Here is a 22,702-nt window from a genome sequence, read left to right on the forward strand (position 1 = left end):
CATAATAGAGATATAGTTATATGCACATGCTCCATCATTATTTATATATCCATGCTACTTTTTTAATTTTTGCATTAACCAATAGATTATATCTGGATTGTTCACCTAAAAATATTTATTTCAACCACATATCTCAGTTTATCTCCTTCATTGATCTTAGCTACCTAAATGCTAGCTTTGTAATTACTTGAAAGCAAACATCAATAAATTGACAATCAGTATATGAATATGACTGTAACATAAAGTTTACAATAGATATAATAATGCATTCATAAATGTTGCATCTATTTCATGCTCATTTAATATCTGAACATCCTGTGGACAATTATGCAGAAGCAACAGAAGATATAGACAACAGAATTCCCTGGTCCAAGTGACACATTGTTCATTGTACATTCATTGTTAATTATACAGGTCTATGAACTATCCACTGAAATTTGTTTACAGGATTTAATTTTTATCTGTCCATGGATAAAGTGACAGATCAGATGTTCAGTTATCTCTTGGCCATATTTACCATAAGTTCTTTCGATTATCTCAGATTTGAAGTCGTAACATTCTGCTCACGAAGGACAGGACCATCCACATGAATGGCTACCAAGCAAAGACTCTGACTTTTCTCTGTCGTGGAAAATGTGTCCCAGTGGCGTCTTGGCCATCTGGTGGGGGACTGAATCTGACATGTATGTTTTATAATGGGGACCAGTCCTTAGCCCCAGGCCTGTAAATAGGGAAAAATACGCAAAATATGTCACTTCTCTGGCCACCTCTGATTTCAGCTCTCGGGTTCCAGCTCACACCAAGCATCTTGGTTCCCACATTACTTACTAAGAGAGAGAATAGTCAGAACCCCGGGATTGAAAGTCATTCCATGATCTCTTCAGTACATTTATCGGAGAATGGGGCATATATTAATGGGTTAAATAACCTCAGTAAAATAACAGCCAGGACATGCGTGTTTAAGATGGTCCATTTGTCCGGTGCTTGGGCAAAGCCTGCAGAACGAATACCTTCCAGCTTTACTCAGAGATGTAAAGTATATGTGCGCGTGCGCGTCATTCTACAGCGACTTCATTCTATCGATATTAATTAAAAACGTTTTGAGAAAATATTTTTGTGGTGTTCCATGTATTAGAAAAACACCATACCACTTTTTGTATTGTTTTCATGTAATGTTTTAGTCTGCTTAGTTTGTACATAAAGTGACGAAAGAGATCCAACAGGGCAATTTACTAAACCAAATGTGGGTTATCACTTGGATCTTGACACCTGCCTTTGCTTACTCCGCGACCATTACCCAGAAGAAAATGTAATGCATTCAATCTGGCAAAAAAGTGCCCCCTGGTGTTTGGTTTCTCTCTGAATTAGTAGACAACCTTGACGTTCCCTGTGAGGAAAACCGCTGCAAGGAGCGCCGGAGAGACTAACCCCCTAAACGCTTATTGACTGATTCCCCCCTTTCCACTCTGCAGTGAGTCGATAAGAGCGTGGACAATACGCTCAGGTGAGCGGCTCTTTTTCTTTTCGCCGTGGATTATTCTAAGATGCCTGCCAGCTCTGTGAAGGAACACCTGATGAGTGGCTCAGTCCATAGCCTCAAGAAGGCACGGAACATTGCTTATTATATCGTGCTAGCTTCATAAGTCATAAACGGGAAACATTTTTTCTTTAAGAGACATGCAAATTCGAAATGGATTAGACTGAAATCATCTCTTTAAAGTACACCAAGGTAAGTAACACATTCTAGTTAAACTAAACATTAAGTTGTAATCCAGTTATTCATAGATAATACCAAACTCATGAAAGAACTGGACGATGATGAAGCAATTAGGCTATATTTTAGTATTTCAACTGTTGTCCGCGAGACTTATGGTTGAATTGAAAAGTAGCTAAGTATACTTATTGAACCGTTAATTATAGTCCAGGTTACTAACAAAACAGATCTGCCTAATGTCGGTTAGTTACATTACAGAATTATTTATTTATATATCGAGTTGCATTGTTAAATCCTTTCACTGTATTGACTAGAGTACAGGGTACACTTTCGCATTACTACTGCTGGTAGTCTGCTCTTGGTGTCCTTTTTGTGCAAAAATACCCCGTGGGATATTGATGTAGAAATCTTCAAAGAAAGATTACATGTATCTTTTATTTGTTGGTATCCCCCCCCCCCCCCCCCTTTTTTTTTTTTTTTTTTGGTCTGTTCTGAAATACAGTGTGTGTGTGTGTGTGTGTGTGTATGGGTGCGTGTGTGTGTGTGTGTGTGTGTGTTTTGTCAACGCGATTTTTTCTATTCGAAATAAGCTGACCCTAACTGATAAGCTTGTTGCGTGTATTCAGTGTTACCGGTGGAGTGATGTGTATTGTTGCCGGGTGTCTGTGTTACTGAAATTATTCAGCATCCCCTGGTCTTAACTCTTGTTTTAATATAAATGTATCACCTCACATTGCCGTTATTAAACACGTCTATTCTTGGACCCAAGAGTCATAAAATTTGACTGCCAGGAATATAACAGCAAAATTGATGTAATTAATATGATTGATATTACTGAGCAATGAAGTGCTGCTTCCATAGTCTCTTGAAAATAAGCCAGGATGAAGCTAATTTCAGTGTCTGCAAGCAATGACTACATCAAAATTAAAATCATAAAGCAGCCCATTGGTCTGTATGTGCTACTGAGGTCAGTTATGTATATCAGTAACATTTGACCTTCTCTTGCTGAAAAAAGTATCTTGGAATATAATGTTACAATTTCAACATTATTAAAAATCTGCCAAGCTACAGTAGAAATCAGTAACAAACCTTGCTGCAGTTTAATTATATATTAAATAAAATGACCATTGACGATACTACTCACATTTACATATTTTGTTTTATATTTGCACACATTTTCTAAGAGAAAATGGTGACACTGTAATTGAAACATCATGAAGCCTGCGTGATGCTACCATTAACTTGACATAAGACATGGCAATTCCCAGCCATTACAGTGTATTGCAGCTCATAACAAATGACAGTCATATACAGAGAATTTTGCAATGCACGTTTCAGAATAACTGTGGCAAAGAGATTGCAGTATATGTTATGTTTAGTGTAATAACATCTATCGCAAGCTGTAATATGCTGACATGGCTGCTTATGACAGATTTTACGCAATGCTTATGACAGTGTAATGATGGCTTTATTCAGGTAAAATAGTACCAGCATTGCAACTTTAGAAATAGTTATAAGTTGTTGTTAATATTATTTTTCACTTGGAGTCACCCTTGTTAGAACTAAGATGTTTTACCCCTAGCAAATCAAGTTCATATGTTGACAATAATTATTTTGTTTACATTGCATGTTGACTTCCAGACAGATAGTCATTGTCAAATAATTAATTTGTCAAACAGGTCTACACAAGTATTTACAACATCAGTACTCATCCCCCCATGATATTAAAACATTGATTTTTTGTTACAGATGCATGTTCAGCCTCTCAAATATATGTGGTCTGTGCATGCAGAGACATGACATTTAATCTCCAGGTATTAATGTGAACCATGTTTCACAGCCAGAAAGTCTCTTTTTATTCCAACAGGAAATGTTTGGAATGTCTTGCAACCCCGTACCCTTTTAAAGTATGTGTTGTCCTCCAGTTGGTACATCAAGAAAGAAAATAGGCTACTGTATTGCACACGTGGAACATTTTCTTGCCTGTTAGAGAGAGGATGTTATTTTCAGTTGAAAAGCCAATATAACCTGTACACGGGGTTAAGTTGTTTGTTCTATTGCAATGCCTCTATTCCCAATAGCAATAGAAAAGATTTGAGTACACCAGCCAACAGAACAATCTTTGCAAATTTAAACTGAAAACTACTCAATGTTTTGTTACACTGTCCATCTTGAGGTTATAGGAATATCAACTTATTCAACTTATATTTGCTTTTCTGCTTACCGTCAATGTACAATACACCTGGGAGGGGAGCCGTTGTTAGGAAGGTCACCTTTTGAACCCACAAACTGCCTCAAAAGTCATACCTCATTATATTTCATATGTATACAATATAATGTAATGACTGCCGCTACATTAAGGTTGGGCAGCTCTGCTCCTTAATGGACAGACCTATGTTTAACCTTTGAATTAGAAAGTGACTTGTAACTGAGGTCAATCTTTCCAGTTAATTCATTTCAATTATACATTTCTGGCCTGAGTTAAAGGTAAAATGGGGTGACACTGGGTCTGCAAAGACTGGAAGTGAACACCTGAATCGGTGCCAACAGTGGAAAAATAATGGGTTGCCAAATGTATACCTATTATATAGTATGCAGTGCCGGAATGATTTATTTAATATGTGGCCAATATAATATCTGGGTACTCTGTTTTGTCATGGGGGTTACTGGTGTGCATGAAGGTGATGTACTTAGACTGCCTACTGTAGCAGTGTACAGACTATTTTCTTTCACAAGTTCTGTATTTCACTGGGTGGTGCTGTGGAGTCCCTATTGAGAAACTAGGCTATTATCCAAGACGATGCAAGCTGAAATCCCTGGTGGACCCCATTGCTATTGATCCCCTGAGCAAGTTACTTAACATGAATAGGTTCACTTAATATCCTGCTGCATAAATGGGATGATGCTATACAGCATACAAACATACAGAAAGTGACACATTTTCTGTACTTCACCACATTGGATTTGAAATAAAACAATGGATACGAGCTTAAATGCAGATTGTCAGCTTTAATTTGAGGCTATTTACATCCATATCAGGTGATCCATGTTGGAATTACAGTCCTTTTTATACATAGTCCCTCCGTTTTAGGGGACTGAATATAATTGGATAATGACTGCTTCGCTGTTTCTGGGCAACCTGTGTGTCATTGCATCATTAGGTCATGCACAAACAAGCTTACTAAAGGTCCAGAGTCGATTCTAGTTGTGGAATTTGCATTTAGGGTGTGTTGCTGTCCTCAGCATGAGGAACAAAGAAGTTTCAAGGAGGGCATCATAAGACTCAAAATTCAGAAAAAATTGATGAGCGACAAAGCCAAAACATTGGGTGTGTCAAAATCAATTATTTGGTGCATTGTTAAGATGCAAGAGCACACTGGAGAGTGTAGTGCATCTAGTGATGTTTATGGGTAACAGACCTCATCTGTCATGGTTCCTGGATGCCAGACATGTGTTGTTTCCCCATCCTAAATCTGCCCATGTTTACCCTGCTTAGCTTACCTTCTTTGTTACGTGGGCCTTACCTGCTTCTTTTGTGTCAGGTTGTTTCACTTGTTCCCTTGTTAGTTTTTCTGTTATTCTTTTATTAGTTGATTAGGTTTTCTCACCTGTGTGTCATTAATCATTAGCCTCACCTAATTGTTCTCTGTATTTAGGTTCACTGTGTTTGTCTTCGCTTGTTTTTTTTTTGCCTTCCCACGTATCCTCAGTCTGTTTTCTAGCGCCTGTCTTTTGTGGATTCTGGTTTATTATATGTTGCGTTAGTTAGCTCTTCTCCTGTGGTTTCCCTGCATTATTTGTTTTCTTACCGTGGTAGTTTTTAGCACTTTGTGTTCCCTCCTGTGTGTTATTTTGGTTCTCCTGATTAAAAGTGTTCAGTTTGTTTATCTCCCCTCTTATGTGTTTCTCTGCACTTGGGTTGTCCTAGCTCCACGATATGACAGTCATCGAATGCAGAAGATTTGCAACCAAATTCTAAATATGATGACTTTATTTAAAGTTGTTTTCTCCTAATACTTTTGGTCCCCTAAAATGGAGGGATGATATATAAAAAGGGCTGTAGTTCCTGCACTGAATATGCATGAATTTTTTTTGCCCTCAAATTAAAGCTGTCTGCACTTTAACCTCATTTCCATTGTTTTATTTAAAATTCAATTTCCTGGAATACAGAGCCAGAACTACAAAAAAATGTGTCATCATCCAAATACTTACAGACGGCACTGTATATGTACACTGTACTATGTCTGGACAGTGGTATTTCCTAAGCATATAAGTAATGTTTTGTCATTTTAGCTGTTGTTCATTAAGGCTAAATTATTTCCTATATTTCAGATTGATCCTAATTTAAAGTTAGGGTCATTTTGGTTTCAACTGAAAATAACGGAAAAAAAACATTTGGGTAATGCAGATCTCCAACTACTGGTAGTATTCACAGCATGATTAGTGGCAGCGTGGGGGAATGACCACGAAGAAGTTACTACAGACTACGTTGAGTATCAACATCCAGACACTCAGCTCACTAAATCCACCCAATGTGTAACAGTGTGTGCTTAGTTAGTCCCAAAAGAGCGTTAACAACAGTGGTCTCCTCAGATTCTACATCTCGTATTCTGGTTGGCTATTGACAACCAACTGTTGAGCATTGAACCAATCACAATTTCAGCTTTCTATTGAAGTAATCACTGTTGCAGAAAATGTACAGCCTGTACTTTCACCATTCAAGTGAAACCGATGTGAGCAATTCAGAAAATGGATGCAGATTTGCAGGGCTTATATGTGAATACAAATGTGAAATGTGAGCAAATGGTTCGGTCCATAATTTAAATTAATTAAAGTTAAATTGAAATTGTGCCATTAAATGGGTTCAAGCTAAATTGGAAAAGGCTTCTAGTACCATTTCTCCTTCCTGACTGCAGTCATTGTATCTTTTGTTTGCAGACCATTAAGGATGGACAGTCTGACCCAAATTTTGTTGTCCTTTACCTTGAATTACAGAGAAGAGAGATGTGTTACCCTGCTGCCTTTTATAGTTTTTCTTTTTTTTTTTCTCCACAAATAATTCTGCTTGTCCCGCGTCACCTAGGAACGTCTTGTAGCGAGTTTCAGAGAACTTGAAGTCATGGTTAGCTCTGGGCTGTCAGGTTGACATGTAAAATTTTGAAAGTTTGAGTGGTCTGCAGTTTTTCTCCCAGGAAAACAGGCTGTCAGCCTGCTCACTGAGGTCAGGCCAGCATTGGCCAACACTGTGTTACACAGTGTAATACAGGCTTCGATGTCTGGCCCACTGCTTTTTCATTTTTTCTATTGAACCTTTATTTAACTCGGAAGTCTCTTGAGATATTATATCTCTTTTACAAGAGAGACCTGGCCAAGACGGCAGCAGCAATAAGTAAACATTAAAATGAATAAAACACGGAGTGCACATAACAAAGTAACAGTAAAGCAATTAGGACATTAAGTACTATCACATTGCAGTATTTCACTCAGAGCAAGGTAGCCTTGTCTATGAAAAGCAATGAAATTCTTCTCTGAGAGTTTTCTAGGATCATATGTTTAAAATCCTGAATCGAGGGCAGCATCTCCAGCTTTATGCTTTCCGGTAGATTATTCTGAGCCTACGGTGCTTATTACGCCAGGTGCACAGATGATGTGATGGTACTCCAGAGTTCCCGGGCAATCACACCGAAATTCGATGGCCTACTGCTCTGGCTTACCCCCGGCACCCCGGGGCCCTCGGCTCTGACAGGTGAGGCACGGCCGTGAATGCCGCCGGCCAGCTTCCTCGCCCGTCTAATCTCATCCCGCCATTTTCTGTCCCCTTTTATTATTTCTGTCATCTCCATTTGTCTGCCTAATGGAGCTCCCTGCCCGTGGGATGGGTTTCATTAGGTACAGGAGATTGATAGCAACTGGAGCATGAAGAGTCAACAGTAAAGGAGACATTTAAAAATCTTAACAGCAAAACAGACAGAATGCAGGACTTAAGTCGCATCGGCCCGTATTTGGACTGGAGTGGGTGTATTTGCATTCATTCAGTTTTTTGTATGGTAAAATTTTAAATCAATCTGGTCGCACGATATATCGTTTAAAAGTGTTAAAAGCCTATCTCTATGAACTATTTTACAATGTCAATGTTTTTTTCAACAGTGGTTACTTATTTTGTAATGCGGGGTGGCAGGAGAGCCTTGGGGTCCTCTCCATCTATGCGTTTTGGAAATTCACAGACAACATGAATCACAGTAAAGTCAGTGTTTTATCACGGCAAGGATCCAGTGAACAAAATCTCCAGATATTTTAGTCCAAAAAACATGCTAACTCAGTGAAGCATTGATGGAATGGCCATTGTTTACTCAGAAATTTTCCTGAAGAATTAAAAGTGTTGTCCATTTTGCCATTACATACGTGCCAAAAGTATTGTGTAAATATGAATGTCATTTTCTGTGGTATGCACTTGTTTTACGTTGCCTTGGATTTAAGCGACTGCCAAATAAATGTAACGTAATGATAGACTCTCTGAAACAAGATGAGCCCTCCTACAATTTTCTCCGATGATGACCTTGACAGTGTAAGTTCTGCCCAGTAAACACCCAGCCAATTACAAACTAACGGTGTATAGTTTGTTATGCTTGCATGAAAGGACACAAATTGTTTCACCTGCGTAAACAAATCAAAGTTTTTCAGTATGTATGCTGCAAATGTTACACACCCTCAAGAAATGTTCTCGAGGCTTTATGCCTCAATAGGTTGTTGTTTTTAAAAATTTATCTTCTCTAAGGAGAAGACTTGAATTTTGGAGGCCTTTGAAGAAATCACTCTTCTGAGTGAATATTTCTGAGAAGGACAGTGAAAACAGCTTTGACTCCACAGCAGAGGGCATGTACAATTAAGGACTTAATCCCATTTTATATCACTGAGCATCAAAATATATTCTCAAAATATAGTTATTATTATTCAGTACGCTTATAAATAAGGAGTAGGCCTGATTTTGAATAATAAATGTTTCATGTGAAATTGTGGAACGTGTTTGACATGTTGATGGGGGTGGAGTATTTGATGAAAACTTCAATAAATGGACCTTAATCAATGGATTTGTAAAATAGTAGGTGAATGCAATTATTTTCCAGAATCTTCCAGACCGGCTGCTCCCAGACGTGGCTAGGGGAGAGGAAGGGGGGGGATTTAACCCCTTTGACTCCAGGCTTAATCCTGGTATAATAATCAATAATAGTAACCACTTTCTGCTTGGTCTGTCATTTTCAGGGTTTAAAAAAGGGGGCAATATAGAAGTCGTTAAATGTATTTCAAAAATTTGTCATAAATATATTGCATGTATAGACTTTACATGTGTTACATGTAAATGCGTGTGCTTGAAAGACTCAAGGAAGCACAGTGAAACATCTGTAGGATTTATTACACACATCTGTTTTCCGGTTATGGCCCGTTCCTCCAGGCCTGGAGTGTCATGGTCACATATTATCTTAGAATGTCCAGAAGCACATTTACCAAAGTACTTTTCTATTTGATTTCATGATGGCGGTCATCTTGATGCTGTGGTACATTATAAAATGGTGGGTAGACTTTGACTTGAACAACATATATTTTTAGACACTGGCTAGCCAGTTACCTACTGTAACATAAAGCCATTGATTTTAACAAGCAGATTTAAATGAATTTCATACAAATGTACAGTTGTGGAACCTCTCTAGAATAGCCATTCCATGTGGTTTTATTGAAGCAAACTGCAATTTGTTGTACATGAATAGAAATTCTTGTACAACAACAAAATACATTCCCTTGAGAGATGTACTGCATATGTAATGTAAATCAGTCACATGATCTTTTCTTGCCTCTTCAGTTGTTAGATTTTCCATTTTAAGGCCACATACTACACAATCAAATGTAAATATAAGCAGATTGAAGGGGCTACTGAGCTCTGACACAACAGGAAACAATTAGATGCTAAGTATTTAACAAAAAGTACAGAAATACCAAAGAAAAAACAACATGAATGGTTCAAAGCCAACCGGACATCCCTAGTACATATTAACGCATAGCATTTTCTCAACTCTTGTTGATGTGTTAGGAACAGGACAAGGAAGAGACCGGAGTGTCAGATTGTGTTTTTTTATTGCCACAGCCTCTGTGGCTGCCACTGATTTCCCATTATGATAAATGTTATTACATTTCAGAACTCTATTGCCAAGATGTCAGCCAGGATCCACAGGGTTGCGTCTGGGGTCCCAGGGCAGCAGTACTTAGACAGCAGGCGATGGGGCCTCGTATTTCTGTGTGTGAGAAATTATCCAGAGATAGCACAGTATGATTCCCTGCAAGAGACCTTATTAATCTCATAGACTTGCGGCAGGGGCTCAGTTAAATCAAAGCCTTGACTCCTGTGCTGGTCATAAAGTACAAACTCAAGCGGTAGCTCAGGGTGCCTAATTATTGGTGAGCAGGTTGGACATGATTTAATGCCTGCCCCTAAAATAGTTCCCTGAAACAAATGTTTATTTCTGTGTCCACATCGAAAGTAAAAGGTCTACACTGTGGCAGCAGTGGTTTAATTGTATGGAGAGAAAAAAAGAATCTAAGTGCTGAATGCATTCATGTTTTGGGGCATGTGTCCAGTAGGATAATGTCTGCTGTATTGGTACACTGAGATAACAACTTGAGAGCAGCTGTCATAGATTCAGGGATGATGGATTCGTTGTCACAACCCCTTCCTCTTTGTACCCGATTTTTGGAATATATGTTTGGAAACTCTGAAACTTTAAGTGATGCTCTGTGGTTCAGCAGTCCTGTTTCTGGTATGCAAGAGTGCCGCGCTTAAGGTGCAAACATTGAACCATGGAACCAGGGCCAGAGAGAACCTGAGTTGCACCCTCCAGGATCAGGAAAAAAAAAGGGCCTTGCTGTCCGCTGATCAGCAGCAATCAGTGATGTCACCCGTACTCATCTGTCCTTTTTTCACTGAGCTATAAAAGCAAAATGGTGATCCAGGACAAGGGCGCATCAGTTGCTATGCTGCGGTTGATCTGAGACTGAAAGGCAGGCTGTCAAAAATGGGGCTGTTGGGATGCACCAGAGCTCACGCACAGATGATAAGGATCCCAAAATACATTTTTCATTCCCTCTGCTGTAGCTGGCGGGGGTGGAGCTGTGGTTCCAGTCACTCGTTATCTCTGCCCTGTGCGTCTGTGTCTGCCAAGCTAGCCCATCCCACTGCACTGTCATCTGTCGCTCTCTGAGAGCCTGGTTCTCACCTGTCTAATGAGGCCCTGGTGAATGTGAGGCAGCGGCTCAGGTCTCGTGCTGGCTTGCATGCAGTGCTTGTGTGTGGCCCGCCGGTTTGCCTAAATGCAATCAGGAATGAGTGTACTTGTTTGCCGTCTCTTGCTTTCCTGCATGCAGGCCGTAGTGGGTCTGCTTGTGGTCTGTCTTTAGCGGGCTTGTGTGCTGTCTGTAGTGGACCTGTGTGAAGTCTACAGTGGGTTTGTAAGCAGTCTGTAGTGAGTTTGTGTGTACTCTGTAGTCTGTTTGTAAAATGGAAAGGAGGAAGGGTGTGAGGTGAGAAGAGGACTGTGAATATCGCTGGGGTTGGGGTGCAAAAGAGTATGAGGGCTATTTTTGTATTCAGGACAGGGGAGATTTATTAGAGACCATTTACCATTTACTACTGGAAAGTCACCAGGGTGCATGCTGTCTTCTTTCCTTACCTAGTTCAGGAGTTCCAGTCAGTATTTAAGCTGTTGACCTAAGTGTAATAATGACAGGGATGAATTTAACAATGGTAATAGCATATTTTAATGATAATGGTAGGGTCCTTCATTTATTTCTGCTGATATGGAATCTCTGTCATTGCAATGTCATTGAAATGGCAGATTGCAGCAGGAACGGATGCCAGTGAAACTCAGCATGGTAACTTACAGTAAGCCAAGGACACTAAGCCACAAGAAACTGAACTCAGGTGCTGACACCAGCATATTATAGTGCTACGGGCCAATGACACAAGACCCAACACATTGAGCCCAGCCAATGACAGCATGATGTCACACCATTACGCAACCCAATGATAATATGGCTCAGCACATTGATGTCCAGCCAATGATGCCAAAGTTTTGCACAGTGATACGGGCAAACGACTGTGCCAAACACAGTGAACATAGCCAGTGTCACCAAGGGGTCTCAGCGATGCAAGCCAATGGCTGTGAGAACCAATAGAGGCTGAGCTGAGTTAGCAAAGAGCTGGTACTGCAACAGAACTGGATCATATAATGAGCAGTTTCATTAAAGTACAACGTCTCTGATACAGATTGCCGTCTTCAAGCGTAATTGCTTTCTGGGTAAAATGACAGATTTTTTTGCAGAGTAACAGCCCTGTTTGCTGAATTTTGAAATGCGATATCCCAGTTCTCAAAGATAATGGAATCGACTTTCAGCATTCCTCTTTGTTGAAGAACAAAGACTGATTTTAGTACAGTCATTCAGATGCTTGACTGCGTCTATGCTGTAAAAAAAAGGTTTTATGGAGCTGCAAATGACAAGACGTGCAGCTCATGGTCGGGTCTCTGTAACCTGTGAGGAAATTCAAGTTTGCTGGTGCCTCGCTGGATTGAGGACTTAGGCGACCCCTTCTGCTGTCACACGTCTGGGAGACACTTAATATTTGTCAAGCAGGCTAAATGCATATTGTGTCAAGCAGGCTAAATGCATACCAGGCCAAGTGATTTTGAAGAAATGACTGCATATCCACAGATGGATTGAGTCGTGTTCATTGGTGTCAACACGGACAGCTCCCTCCACTCCTCCATTATGGGTGTCGGCTTCCACAGAAAAAAAAAGTTGAGGATCTTGAGAATGAACAATCATGAAGCTGAGATGATTTAATTGTTCTGTGTGATAGACATTTAAGGGACACCCATACCACCTCTACTTTCAAGAAGAAAAGTGCTTTGAAAAGATTGACAATCACGGTGCTTTGTTTTGAAAATTTCCGCCATCATTTTTGTTCAGTGCCTACAGACAAAATATGACAAAGGAGGAATAATGCAGTTATTATAAACTGCAATGTATATTAATTCCAAATAACAATTACAGGGCTGTTGAGGGCTTGTCCTGCTAATGTTACGGTGTAGTGATGCTCCCCGTCGTCTGATTTCAGTTCCTGACCATGTCATTGCCGACTGGCCAGCAATCCCACAGAGCAGCACATAATCAACTCTAACATTGTCCAGGTACAGGTGGCTTCTGGTGGTTTGGATTCTTGTCTCATTGCACAAGAATGTCATTGGCCCACCTGAATTTTTCACAATAGCATTATACACAATAACATTTTCCAGTTTAATTACACATACCAAATACCACATGTACATTTTACACAATGAATTAGCATTTAATAAGAATTTGTTCTTAATGACTTGCCTGGTGAAATAAAGGTGAAGTGAAAACATTATAAACTATAACAAATTAATTTAACAAATTAAATTATACATTTTTATTTATGGCATTTATAGCAGTGGGCTGACATTAGGTTTGTTTATTGGCATCCCAAAGAGCCAACAAAAATGCTCCAACACTGACCATCAGTAATGGCTGAACAAAAAAAAATCCAAACTGGCTCTTACTGGGTTTTTCTCATTGGCAAGCAAGCTATGACAAATTTATGGACTGTTCTATTGCATTAATCACTGGCCACTGTAGACTGCTGACTGGTAATCACCCATTTGCTTGGTGCATGCAACTGTTTGCCAATTCTAATAGGTAACTTTGGTCCAATTTGTCCATTCCATAGGTATTGGCACGTTGCAGAAATGTGCTCTGACATTACTGGACCATAATCAGCTGTTGACTGAATAGCATCAGTGGTTGATTACAGAACAGACAATGAGGATCCAGAATTGGCTTTATATGATCACTGTTGTATACTATATTCGGTAGTATACAACATTAAAGTATCCAGGTCACGAATACAGGGCTTTTAGTACTGCGGGAGTAGCTGGGGATGTTAATGAAAGGGTAACCCTTGGAACCCTAAGATACTGAAGCCTGTAAAATCAAAGTCTCTGTTCCCTGCAGCCAGTTTTATTCCCCAGGGGTGTAGACTCAGGGTCACAGTCAGCTAATGATACAGCCCAGACTCTAACAAGCAATGTGTCTGCTATTCGGGTCATCCTACGCTAATGGGTTAGCGCCCTTGCTTGACTGGTCGGGAGACACAGGGAACTGTTTAATGTTAGTGGATTTAATGTCAGTGAAGTTCAATTCTTAGCATGTGGTTTAGTTAGAAAATAATGTGCTTGCTGCCATGAGTCCTTTGTTTACATTTGTTCAGAAATTGTATCAAATGATTCTTGATTATATTCTATGCAGTATTTGTCCTCTTATTTTGTTGCTTCATTTTCATTTATAGGTATAATAGTCTTATGTTTTCCATTTTAAATGTCTTGTTGAGCATCTGTGAACATGAGGGAAAGACATTTCACCAGCTTATTTGCAGTGAAATATTTAGAGAACATTTTTCATATGCACCATGAACAGCAAACAAAGGGAACTGAAGACCACCAAACTGTTGAAATGAAAAGGATCGTTATCTATCCTACTGAAATTGAAAGCTCTCTTAACTGTCGGCAATGTTCTTCATGTTATTCTCAGAATTTGCCCTCAGCGTTTCCTCTGTTCTAGTATTTTCCTGAGGAGTTTTGCTGTCCCTTGAACGTGGGTGTTCTCTGGGGGCTGGACAAAGCTCTGGAGAAATGGCCTGAATTTTGAAGAAACGAACTTAAAGAGCAACTTTAGTGCGGGAGTTTATCAGCCCCCCTTTTGCGATTGTTTCTGAATAATAAAGTGTAAAGTGGGCTGTGCTTGTCTGCGATGACTCACGACGTAAGGCGGGAACAGACAACAAGCCTCTAATTGTCAGGCAGATGTGTGTGCGTCTAGTTCCTGGCAAGCGAGACTACTCACGCGCTCCAACACCGCCAGCCTAAACCAACCTCCAAGTACCGGATAAAGTGGCGAAATGTGACACAGATCAGTGATCATCCATTGCCAGTTCCTACAGAAATCTAATTATACGTGGGACCGAAAACTGTGGATTAGCCACACATACTTATCACCTGTGGTTGTAAAGGTATGTGTCACATGTAACGTTCTCTTGCTCCTTTATTAAGGTTGCTCTTTAATAAAGGAGATCATTTTCAAATGATCTGGTCAAAATCCATGCTCTTTCTCGCTTATGGAGCCAAGACCCAAAGAAAAAAAAAAAACTTACAGTAATGCATAAATGAGTTGATGAGAAACCATTGGACATAATAACCAACTGTCAAGCATGATGCTCTGCCCAGTAAGCTTGCTTTGATACACTGAGGTCTTGCCAGTAAGAAAAAAGGCTTAATGTTATAAAACAGAGTTGTGTGAGGGTGACAACCCTGGACTCACACATGTCCATACTGTCATTTCCAATGTGCGTTCAGAAATGTGATGGTGAGTCGTCTATCTATTGATGATACGCAATATGTCTTTGTGCACTAACTTCTCATACTTTTTCTGTTCAAACATCCTTTATTACCAGAGGCATGTCTCCATGCCCAATCTTTAAAACCATTCTTCATTTATCTGACTAGTGAATGACTGTTGTTCAAACTGCATTAAAAGTATAGGTCATGAATGAACTGATTATACATTAAGCTGCATGCTGTATGTGTGAGTCATAAACGGGTCAATGATGCCTGTCACTGTGGACCGCGTGTAATATTTCTGTGCTCTGATTCGTAGGCTTGTGGTTTTTGTTTTGTTGCTTCAAATGTGCAGACGTTCTTTAGCAAGAAAAAAAATGTATACCTTTGAATTAGACATAATCGGAGTGGCAGTTCTTATCATCATTACTGGAGTGTTTCTTGTCATTTTAATTTTTCAATATGAAGTCATTTTCTCCTTACATGATGTACCAAATATCAGACTCCTTTTGAAGCAGTTCTGTAAGAGATATGGTGACATTTTTTGAATGGTATTATTTAATTGAAATTTGTTTTGTTCAATGCAAAATTGTGATTTATTTTATTTGGCAAGTATTTGCATCCCACAAGCACCATATCTTAGACTGGCATTCAGTCACTGTTGAGTCACAAGCATCACAATGTTGTCACGACTCAAAAGCAATAGCTAAACGTCTTGAAGATGTATAACCTGGAGAACAGATGGCTGTAACAAAGAGGGACAACTTAACGTGTAATCTTAAAATGTTCTGGGCACATCTTGTGCATGTAGGTGTGATGACAATGTTAATACACTAGAATTTCTGCTCCTGAGACCAAAAATAGCAATATTCTGATGTATCTGGAGACATACAGACACACAGACACACGCACGCAAACAAATACACACACTCACAGAATGAGAGATGAGAATATAATTGATTTTACCTCTGCCGCCACCTAGTGGTATGAGCAATGAGCAATTACTACCACTTCCAGTAGGAAGAGGTCACATATTATGCATCTATGTATTTCTCTGTCTGTCCATTTGTCTAACAAGACAGAAATAAGGCGAAATTATATTGAATATTGAGGTTGATGAACGTGATCTCAGGATATATACTCACTTATCTTGAGAACTATTTAGTTAAAAAAAATGTTCACTGAGCTCAACTTTAATTTCATAAAGAGTACGTATTGGTTTTAATTATACCTCAATTGAATATTGGTGTAGCATGCAATTGGTAGCTTCTCGTCTGACACTGTCCCCATGTACGACTGTAACTGTTTTTGGAGGCTGCCCCTGATGCAAGACTTGAACACGGGCCAGGACATGGCCACGCTTCACTCTGTGGTTATTGACTTAGCTGATCTGGAGCCTGTGGTGTGAAAGCAGTGGGAACTGCGGTGGACCGTGACAATGATGACAGTTGGTTTTCAAGTGTAGGTTGTTCCAACAGCCACGTGCAAAGGGAAAGCAAAGGCAAACACTGATCCTCTTCAGATGCGTCGCACGGGGTGTTACTGCGGTTGTACAGTGCATTAGCAATTCACTTGAACCTTATCTCCATGAGCGTACATGATTTTTTGTGGGCCTTTTTTTTCTTTTCTTTTGTTTTTTTGTTTCCTTAGGCGTCCACTTGATCATTTAGACTACAAAGCCAGTGTGGCTGGTTTGATGTTTAAAGCCGTTGGTGGTGTTTTCCCGTCAGAATGCAAACTAATCACCATGTATTGTTTAGAGCAAACACTGATGTATTTATTCTATCCTATTCTCCTGCCATATGAGGCATTCACGCTTTCTTTGCATAGCTAATATTACCCAATTGGATCTTTGCAACCAGAGCAACCATTTTCCTCTGGTGGAACCATGCCAAACCAAGCCTTGCTGGGCTTTACAGACAAGGCTGGCCAGAGTTGTCATTGTAGTATCTGTTGTATAATACTGTACATCACAGAGGATGCTGCATGCTGCAGTGATCAAACAGAGCTACAAATACCACTTGGCATTTAAAAAAAACGTCATTCTTGTTTTTAAAAAGACAAAGCTAAAAAAAAAACAGCTTGGAAACTATGCTTATTGTATTAAAAACACTATAGTAAAATCAAAGACTTTATCATAAGCCACTTTCCTTTGCTTTGAGCAGATATGCCTCTGTGAGAGTTATCAGTGGAGATACAAAGGGTTATTTTCAGCACTGAAGTGCCCCGCTGATAAGCTCCATTCATGTCATCAAACATTGCCCCTTGTGCTCAAAAGCGGCGTGATAATATGATTACTATTACAATCACAGCACTCAGGAATACTTTTTTCCACATCTGCCCACCAGACAACCACCAAAACAAGATATGTGTTAAGTGGAAACTACCATTTTTTCCATTTTTTTCCCCCCAAGTGCCGAATTAATGAATGAAGGAAACTTCAACACACTGGGATTAATTATAGATCTGTAATGCAGCAAAACTCAAAGGAGGGAAATTAATCGCTTGCTAATGATGTCTGGAGGCCTGTGGCTGCCTGGACATTGAGGGGAGGAACGGTGGTAACCATGGAGCCCTGTCTATGATAAACCCACCCTACTCCTGGCGGGACGAGGTCAGTCAGTTAATGGCACGGCCCAGGCTGAACCCTGTGCTAAGGAGAAGCCTGGTCTTTTCGGAGAATGCCTTTAAATAACTGTGCCTACTGTGGGCCCATAAATATGTAATTCTGCGTGTATTAATATATTAATTATATTTTCCCACTTTGGTGTGTTGAAAATCAGTAACGTAAGTTTACCTGACAACAAAGACCCATTAATAAATACAGCAGTAAGTGTTAGGCAAGGTGCATCCTTTCAGGGCGTAGCAAGTTGTGTAGTTCCATGTCAGTTAATAGTGTCCTGGACTCTCCAGTGTGAGAGAGAGACTTCCTGTGTGCAAGGTGTAAATAAAATGTGCAAAACCTCCACACTGCGATCCGGGTAGCCTCTAGGGGGAGCTGCTATTCTCTGTGAGATCCCTCCTTGGATTCTATGTCTTATTCTGTTTGGAGGCATATTACCAATGTGGATCAGCAGCATTAGAGAAGCTTCAAGAAGCTTCAAATCTCTCTGATGTGTCTGTTATATAAAAGTCTGTAAAAAAAAAAAAAAAGTTTCATGTGTGCATTTTCTGGTCCTTCCTCATACAGTGTTTGAAAGCATCCTTGGTCTATTCAATTGCCTATTCAATAAAAATAGGGCCAAAAGAAACAATTTTAAATAAATAATAACAATTAAAAATACAGCGGTGTGATGTATTAGGCAAGCTTGTCAGTGCGATGTAAATGAAGGTTACTTAATCATGGCTGATGATTTAGTCAAAGTGCCCTGCCTTCTCAAAAGCTAGGCTTTCAGCCAAACAGCAATGAGATACCTATCCATATGGCGATTTCATCAGGATGGAATTTCAGAAGACATGTGCACAAATAAATAAAGCTTATAGATATGCTTGTGGGTTTTCAGATAAGTGGTTTGTGAATGTGTTTTATGGTTCGCATTATGAATGTTCTGTCTGTATGATGTAAGGCTTGTTCATTTTTCCATTCCAGGAAAGGCTGACAGAAAGCCCCCACCCAAACCCCCTCAGAATGCTTGCATGTCCCCGGGGAGCATGACAGCTACACAGGAAGGATGCAGTGAGCCCTGCTTGTGATGGATATGGAGGCTGAGATAGAGGGGCTCCTGAGGGACAGCTTTGGGGCCCCAAACATCACAAATTGCACGGGGTCCCTTGGAGACGGGCTCGGGGCGCGGCTGTCGACCGAGAGGATGGTAGCGGTGGTCTTCTTGGTGGCGCTGACCCTGCTCACCACCCTGATGAACGTGGGCGTCATCACGGCCATCTGCACCACCCGAAAGCTGCACCTGCCCGCCAACTACCTCATCTGCTCGCTGGCCGTCACGGACTTCCTGGTGGCGGTGCTGGTGATGCCGCTCAGCATCCTGTACATCGCCAGGGGGACGTGGTCGCTGGGCTGGGTGGTGTGCGAGGCGTGGCTGAGCCTGGACATGACCTGCTGCACCTGCTCCATCCTGCACCTGTGCGTGATCGCGCTGGACCGCTACTGGGCCATCACCAACGCCATCGAGTACGCCCGCAAGCGGACCGCCCGCCGGGCCGCCGTCATGGTGGCCGCCGTCTGGGCCCTGTCCGTCTTCATCTCCGTGCCGCCGCTCTTCTGGAGGTGGAGGCGGGGCCCCGGTGCCCACGGCCACGCCCACTCCCGCTGCGTCATCGAGCACGACCACGTCGGCTACACCGTCTACTCCACCTTCGGGGCCTTCTACATCCCCATGAGCCTCATCCTCCTCCTGTACTACCGGATCTACAGCACCGCCAAGACCCTGTACCAGAAGCGGGGCTCCAGCCGCCACCTGAGCAGCCGGAGCACCGACAGCCAGAACTCGCTGGGCCACTGCCGGGTGGCGCACACCTGCGTGTCGGGCCTGTCCTCCTCCTCCGACCCCGCCCTGGAGTTCGACCGGCTCAACGCCGCCGCCCGCTGCCCGTCCTTCGAGGCGGAGGCGGACGGAGCGTGCGAGAAGAGCCAGATCTGCTCCTCGCGGGAGAGGAAGGCGGCCCGGGTCCTGGGGCTCATCCTGGGGGCCTTCGTGCTCTGCTGGCTGCCCTTCTTCATCAAGGAGCTGCTGGTGGGCCTGCGCGTCCTGCACCCCTCGCCCCCCGTGTCTGACCTCCTCACCTGGCTGGGCTACATCAATTCGCTCGTCAACCCCTTGCTCTACACCAGCTTCAACGAGGACTTCAAGCTCGCCTTTAAGAGGCTGTTCAGGTGTAAGGAGCACGTGTAGATCTAGTGGAAAAACTGTGACAGGGCTCAGGACAATGAACAGTTAGGGAACTGGTTATATGATGCAGCTGCATTCTACTCAATATTTTCATAGCCAAGCTTTCTCTTTTTTTCTTTTGAAGTAAAACTGTCAGTAAAGACTGTTGTTTCCCCAGGGTGACACATGAATACAACTCTGTATAAGCCAGGAAAGTATTCGGCCTTGAGGCTTGACTAGGATTTTTTAAAATACGTAAGCACAAACACACAGTCAAGAATCCATTCAATTTTTTAAAATTAAATGCCGAAACTTCTTAGTTATGTTGTTGTGTGATAATGCCTCTAGATGTTGCTTTTAACAGGAAATCATATTAATTGCCTCTTAATTGCCATTGTTGATATCAGGCAGGGGTCATGCTAATGGTTTTCAATGGCACTGAAGTCACTATCAGGCTCATTACTCATATACTTTTAATTTCTCATAATAATTTGTACGCTGCCATTTGGCTTAATTTTATCTCTTATCTTTTATCTTTTTTTACATTTGTGAAAATAAATTAATAAAAGCATTTGCATAATGTTCTTAATGCAAAAGAAGAGTTACAAAATTCTAATGACATCATTATTAGACATGCAAAACCACATTTCATAATGTCTTGAATCACTGAATCTTTTTAAATAGCAGTTTTGCCTGAACAATAACTGATATATTAAACATTAGTCACTGAAACAAAATTTGATGTGCCATTGATTAATCATTCCAACAACCTGTGCACTCAGGAATAATCAAACATGCGATTCATTTTTTGAAATTTATGTAAATCATTGAATCGAATCTGAATGATAAATTATGAATGATTATACAAGAATTTAACAGCAAGGTTGCTCCAGTGGATCTACTTGATCATTTACATTTAGCCACATGTTTTCATCAAGATCATATGATATGTCTTCATCTGGGAAAAGATGGGAGTAGTCTTCTTGCATCTTTGGGAAAATGTTCTTGCATGAGACTTTAATTCTTAATCCCTGATGTGACATCATAACACGCTTCATGCATTGCCTGATGTCGTTGCTATCATATACCTATCTCTTCTAGGTGGAGGAAACTTCCATAGAGGTAAGCAATGCAGAGGAATGGATCATAGCCAGCTTGTGTTTGCTTTAACATGGAAGTATTTATTACAAAAGAAGTAGGACCAAGTAAAGTTGTCAGGTTATTATTGCTACTTCTGTAGAACTACAGGTTAACTGAGACTGATATTGCTATAACTGTTTGCTTGTCTTTAGGTTTTGAAAATAATTAGTACATTTAGTAATTTATGGTCAGTGTACCTCGGAAATATGCTGTAAAACCAGACTACGCTGCACATTCCATGTTAACTTGCAAGTTCTCTGAAGATATGTCCCAGTGACAGAAGCTACTATTAATATCTGCAGGGTCACTTGGACAACCAGCCAAGCCACTGGTTGACCAACAAATCAGGCTCAAAGTTCAAAATTGCACTTTAAGTGCACTTTAAGTGATGTTGGCTCAGTGCATGGAGCCGTAATTCCCTCAGCATCCATGTCCATGCCTAAGCCCAGCACGTCGTTGTAAAGTCTGCTCTATGACGTCAGACTCTGCCATCTCCCTTGCAGCCTTTCATATTGCATTAAGAACATTATACATTACATCTTCTTCCATGCTCAGAAGTAAATGCAATTATCACTGATAAGAGGTTTGTCTTAGCCAAAGTTATCAGAGTGTAGAATTTTGGAAACATAATTGTGGGGAAAGGGAATTTGCTAAATGCACTTGTATACATTATATTTCCATTTTTAGTGAGCGTTTTCAACTGAATTTGGAGCTTTGTGGTGAAGGATTTGAAAAGGCATACTGTTGCATAAATTGTGTTTTGAAAATAAAAAGAATGAGGCAAGCATAAGAAATGGAACATCAGAAATCATCCTTGAAACGTTTGCTGAAATAGAAGTAGTTGCATGACGCAGATAGCTCAGAATGGCTTTTTGGTACTTGTGGAACAGAAAACATGCTGATCTGTGGCAGTTGTGTCAATAGCAACACTCAATCCAGGATATAAAGGATGTAACAGTGCAGCTGATCATTGTCAAAAAGGAAAAAAGCACTGAGCCAGGTTTCTTATTGATTGGTGGTCATATTTCCAGCTCATAAAGATAGGATTCATCATTAAATGTGGTAGGTGTCCTGTTTTTAAATCAAAAAACATGTTTGCTTTTCCTCAGTAATAATGGAGGCTTTTATGACCAGAAATGTCTATGAAATTTCAATTCTTATCAAAGATAAAACATAGCACTGAATCCCTTATTTTATTCTATGTGCTCAATCATTCAAAGATATTTTCAAACATCCAGAAAATGTCCAACAAGCTACATTCCTGGGAGCTTCCATGTTACTCATGTTCACACTTATTGTAAAGCATTTTTCCTTTATTGTTTATGGTAATATTATTTCTTCAATGTAACATATTATGATTTAAATTTTCTAAACTCTTCAGAAGAGAAGTGCCTCATCCAAAACATTGTTTTCAGTATATATTAGACAAAAAGCTGTCTCATAGGCAGACTTACTTCCTGTTATTTGGGATTTTTGAGTGAACAAGTTTATTATTCAGTAGGCTACCATTGCTTTGTGTTTATTGTATCAAAATTTTATATATATATATATATATATATATATATATA

The 22,702-nt window shown here is 40.5% G+C and overlaps 1 protein-coding gene across 1 annotated transcript; it reads left to right on the forward strand.

Moving 5' to 3' along the window:
• The first annotated feature begins 1,094 nt into the window (after positions 1–1,094).
• LOC118229321 (5-hydroxytryptamine receptor 1E) lies at positions 1,095–21,458 on the forward strand. Its single transcript, XM_035421184.1, has 2 exons — positions 1,095–1,729; positions 18,758–21,458. The coding sequence occupies exon 2, from the start codon at positions 18,861–18,863 to the stop codon at positions 20,016–20,018; it is 1,158 nt and encodes a 385-aa protein (XP_035277075.1). The 5' UTR covers positions 1,095–1,729; positions 18,758–18,860; the 3' UTR covers positions 20,019–21,458.
• The last annotated feature ends 1,244 nt before the right edge of the window (positions 21,459–22,702 follow it).

This window comes from Anguilla anguilla, chromosome 6 (genome assembly GCF_013347855.1).
Source record: "Anguilla anguilla isolate fAngAng1 chromosome 6, fAngAng1.pri, whole genome shotgun sequence".
Lineage (NCBI taxonomy): Eukaryota > Metazoa > Chordata > Actinopteri > Anguilliformes > Anguillidae > Anguilla > Anguilla anguilla.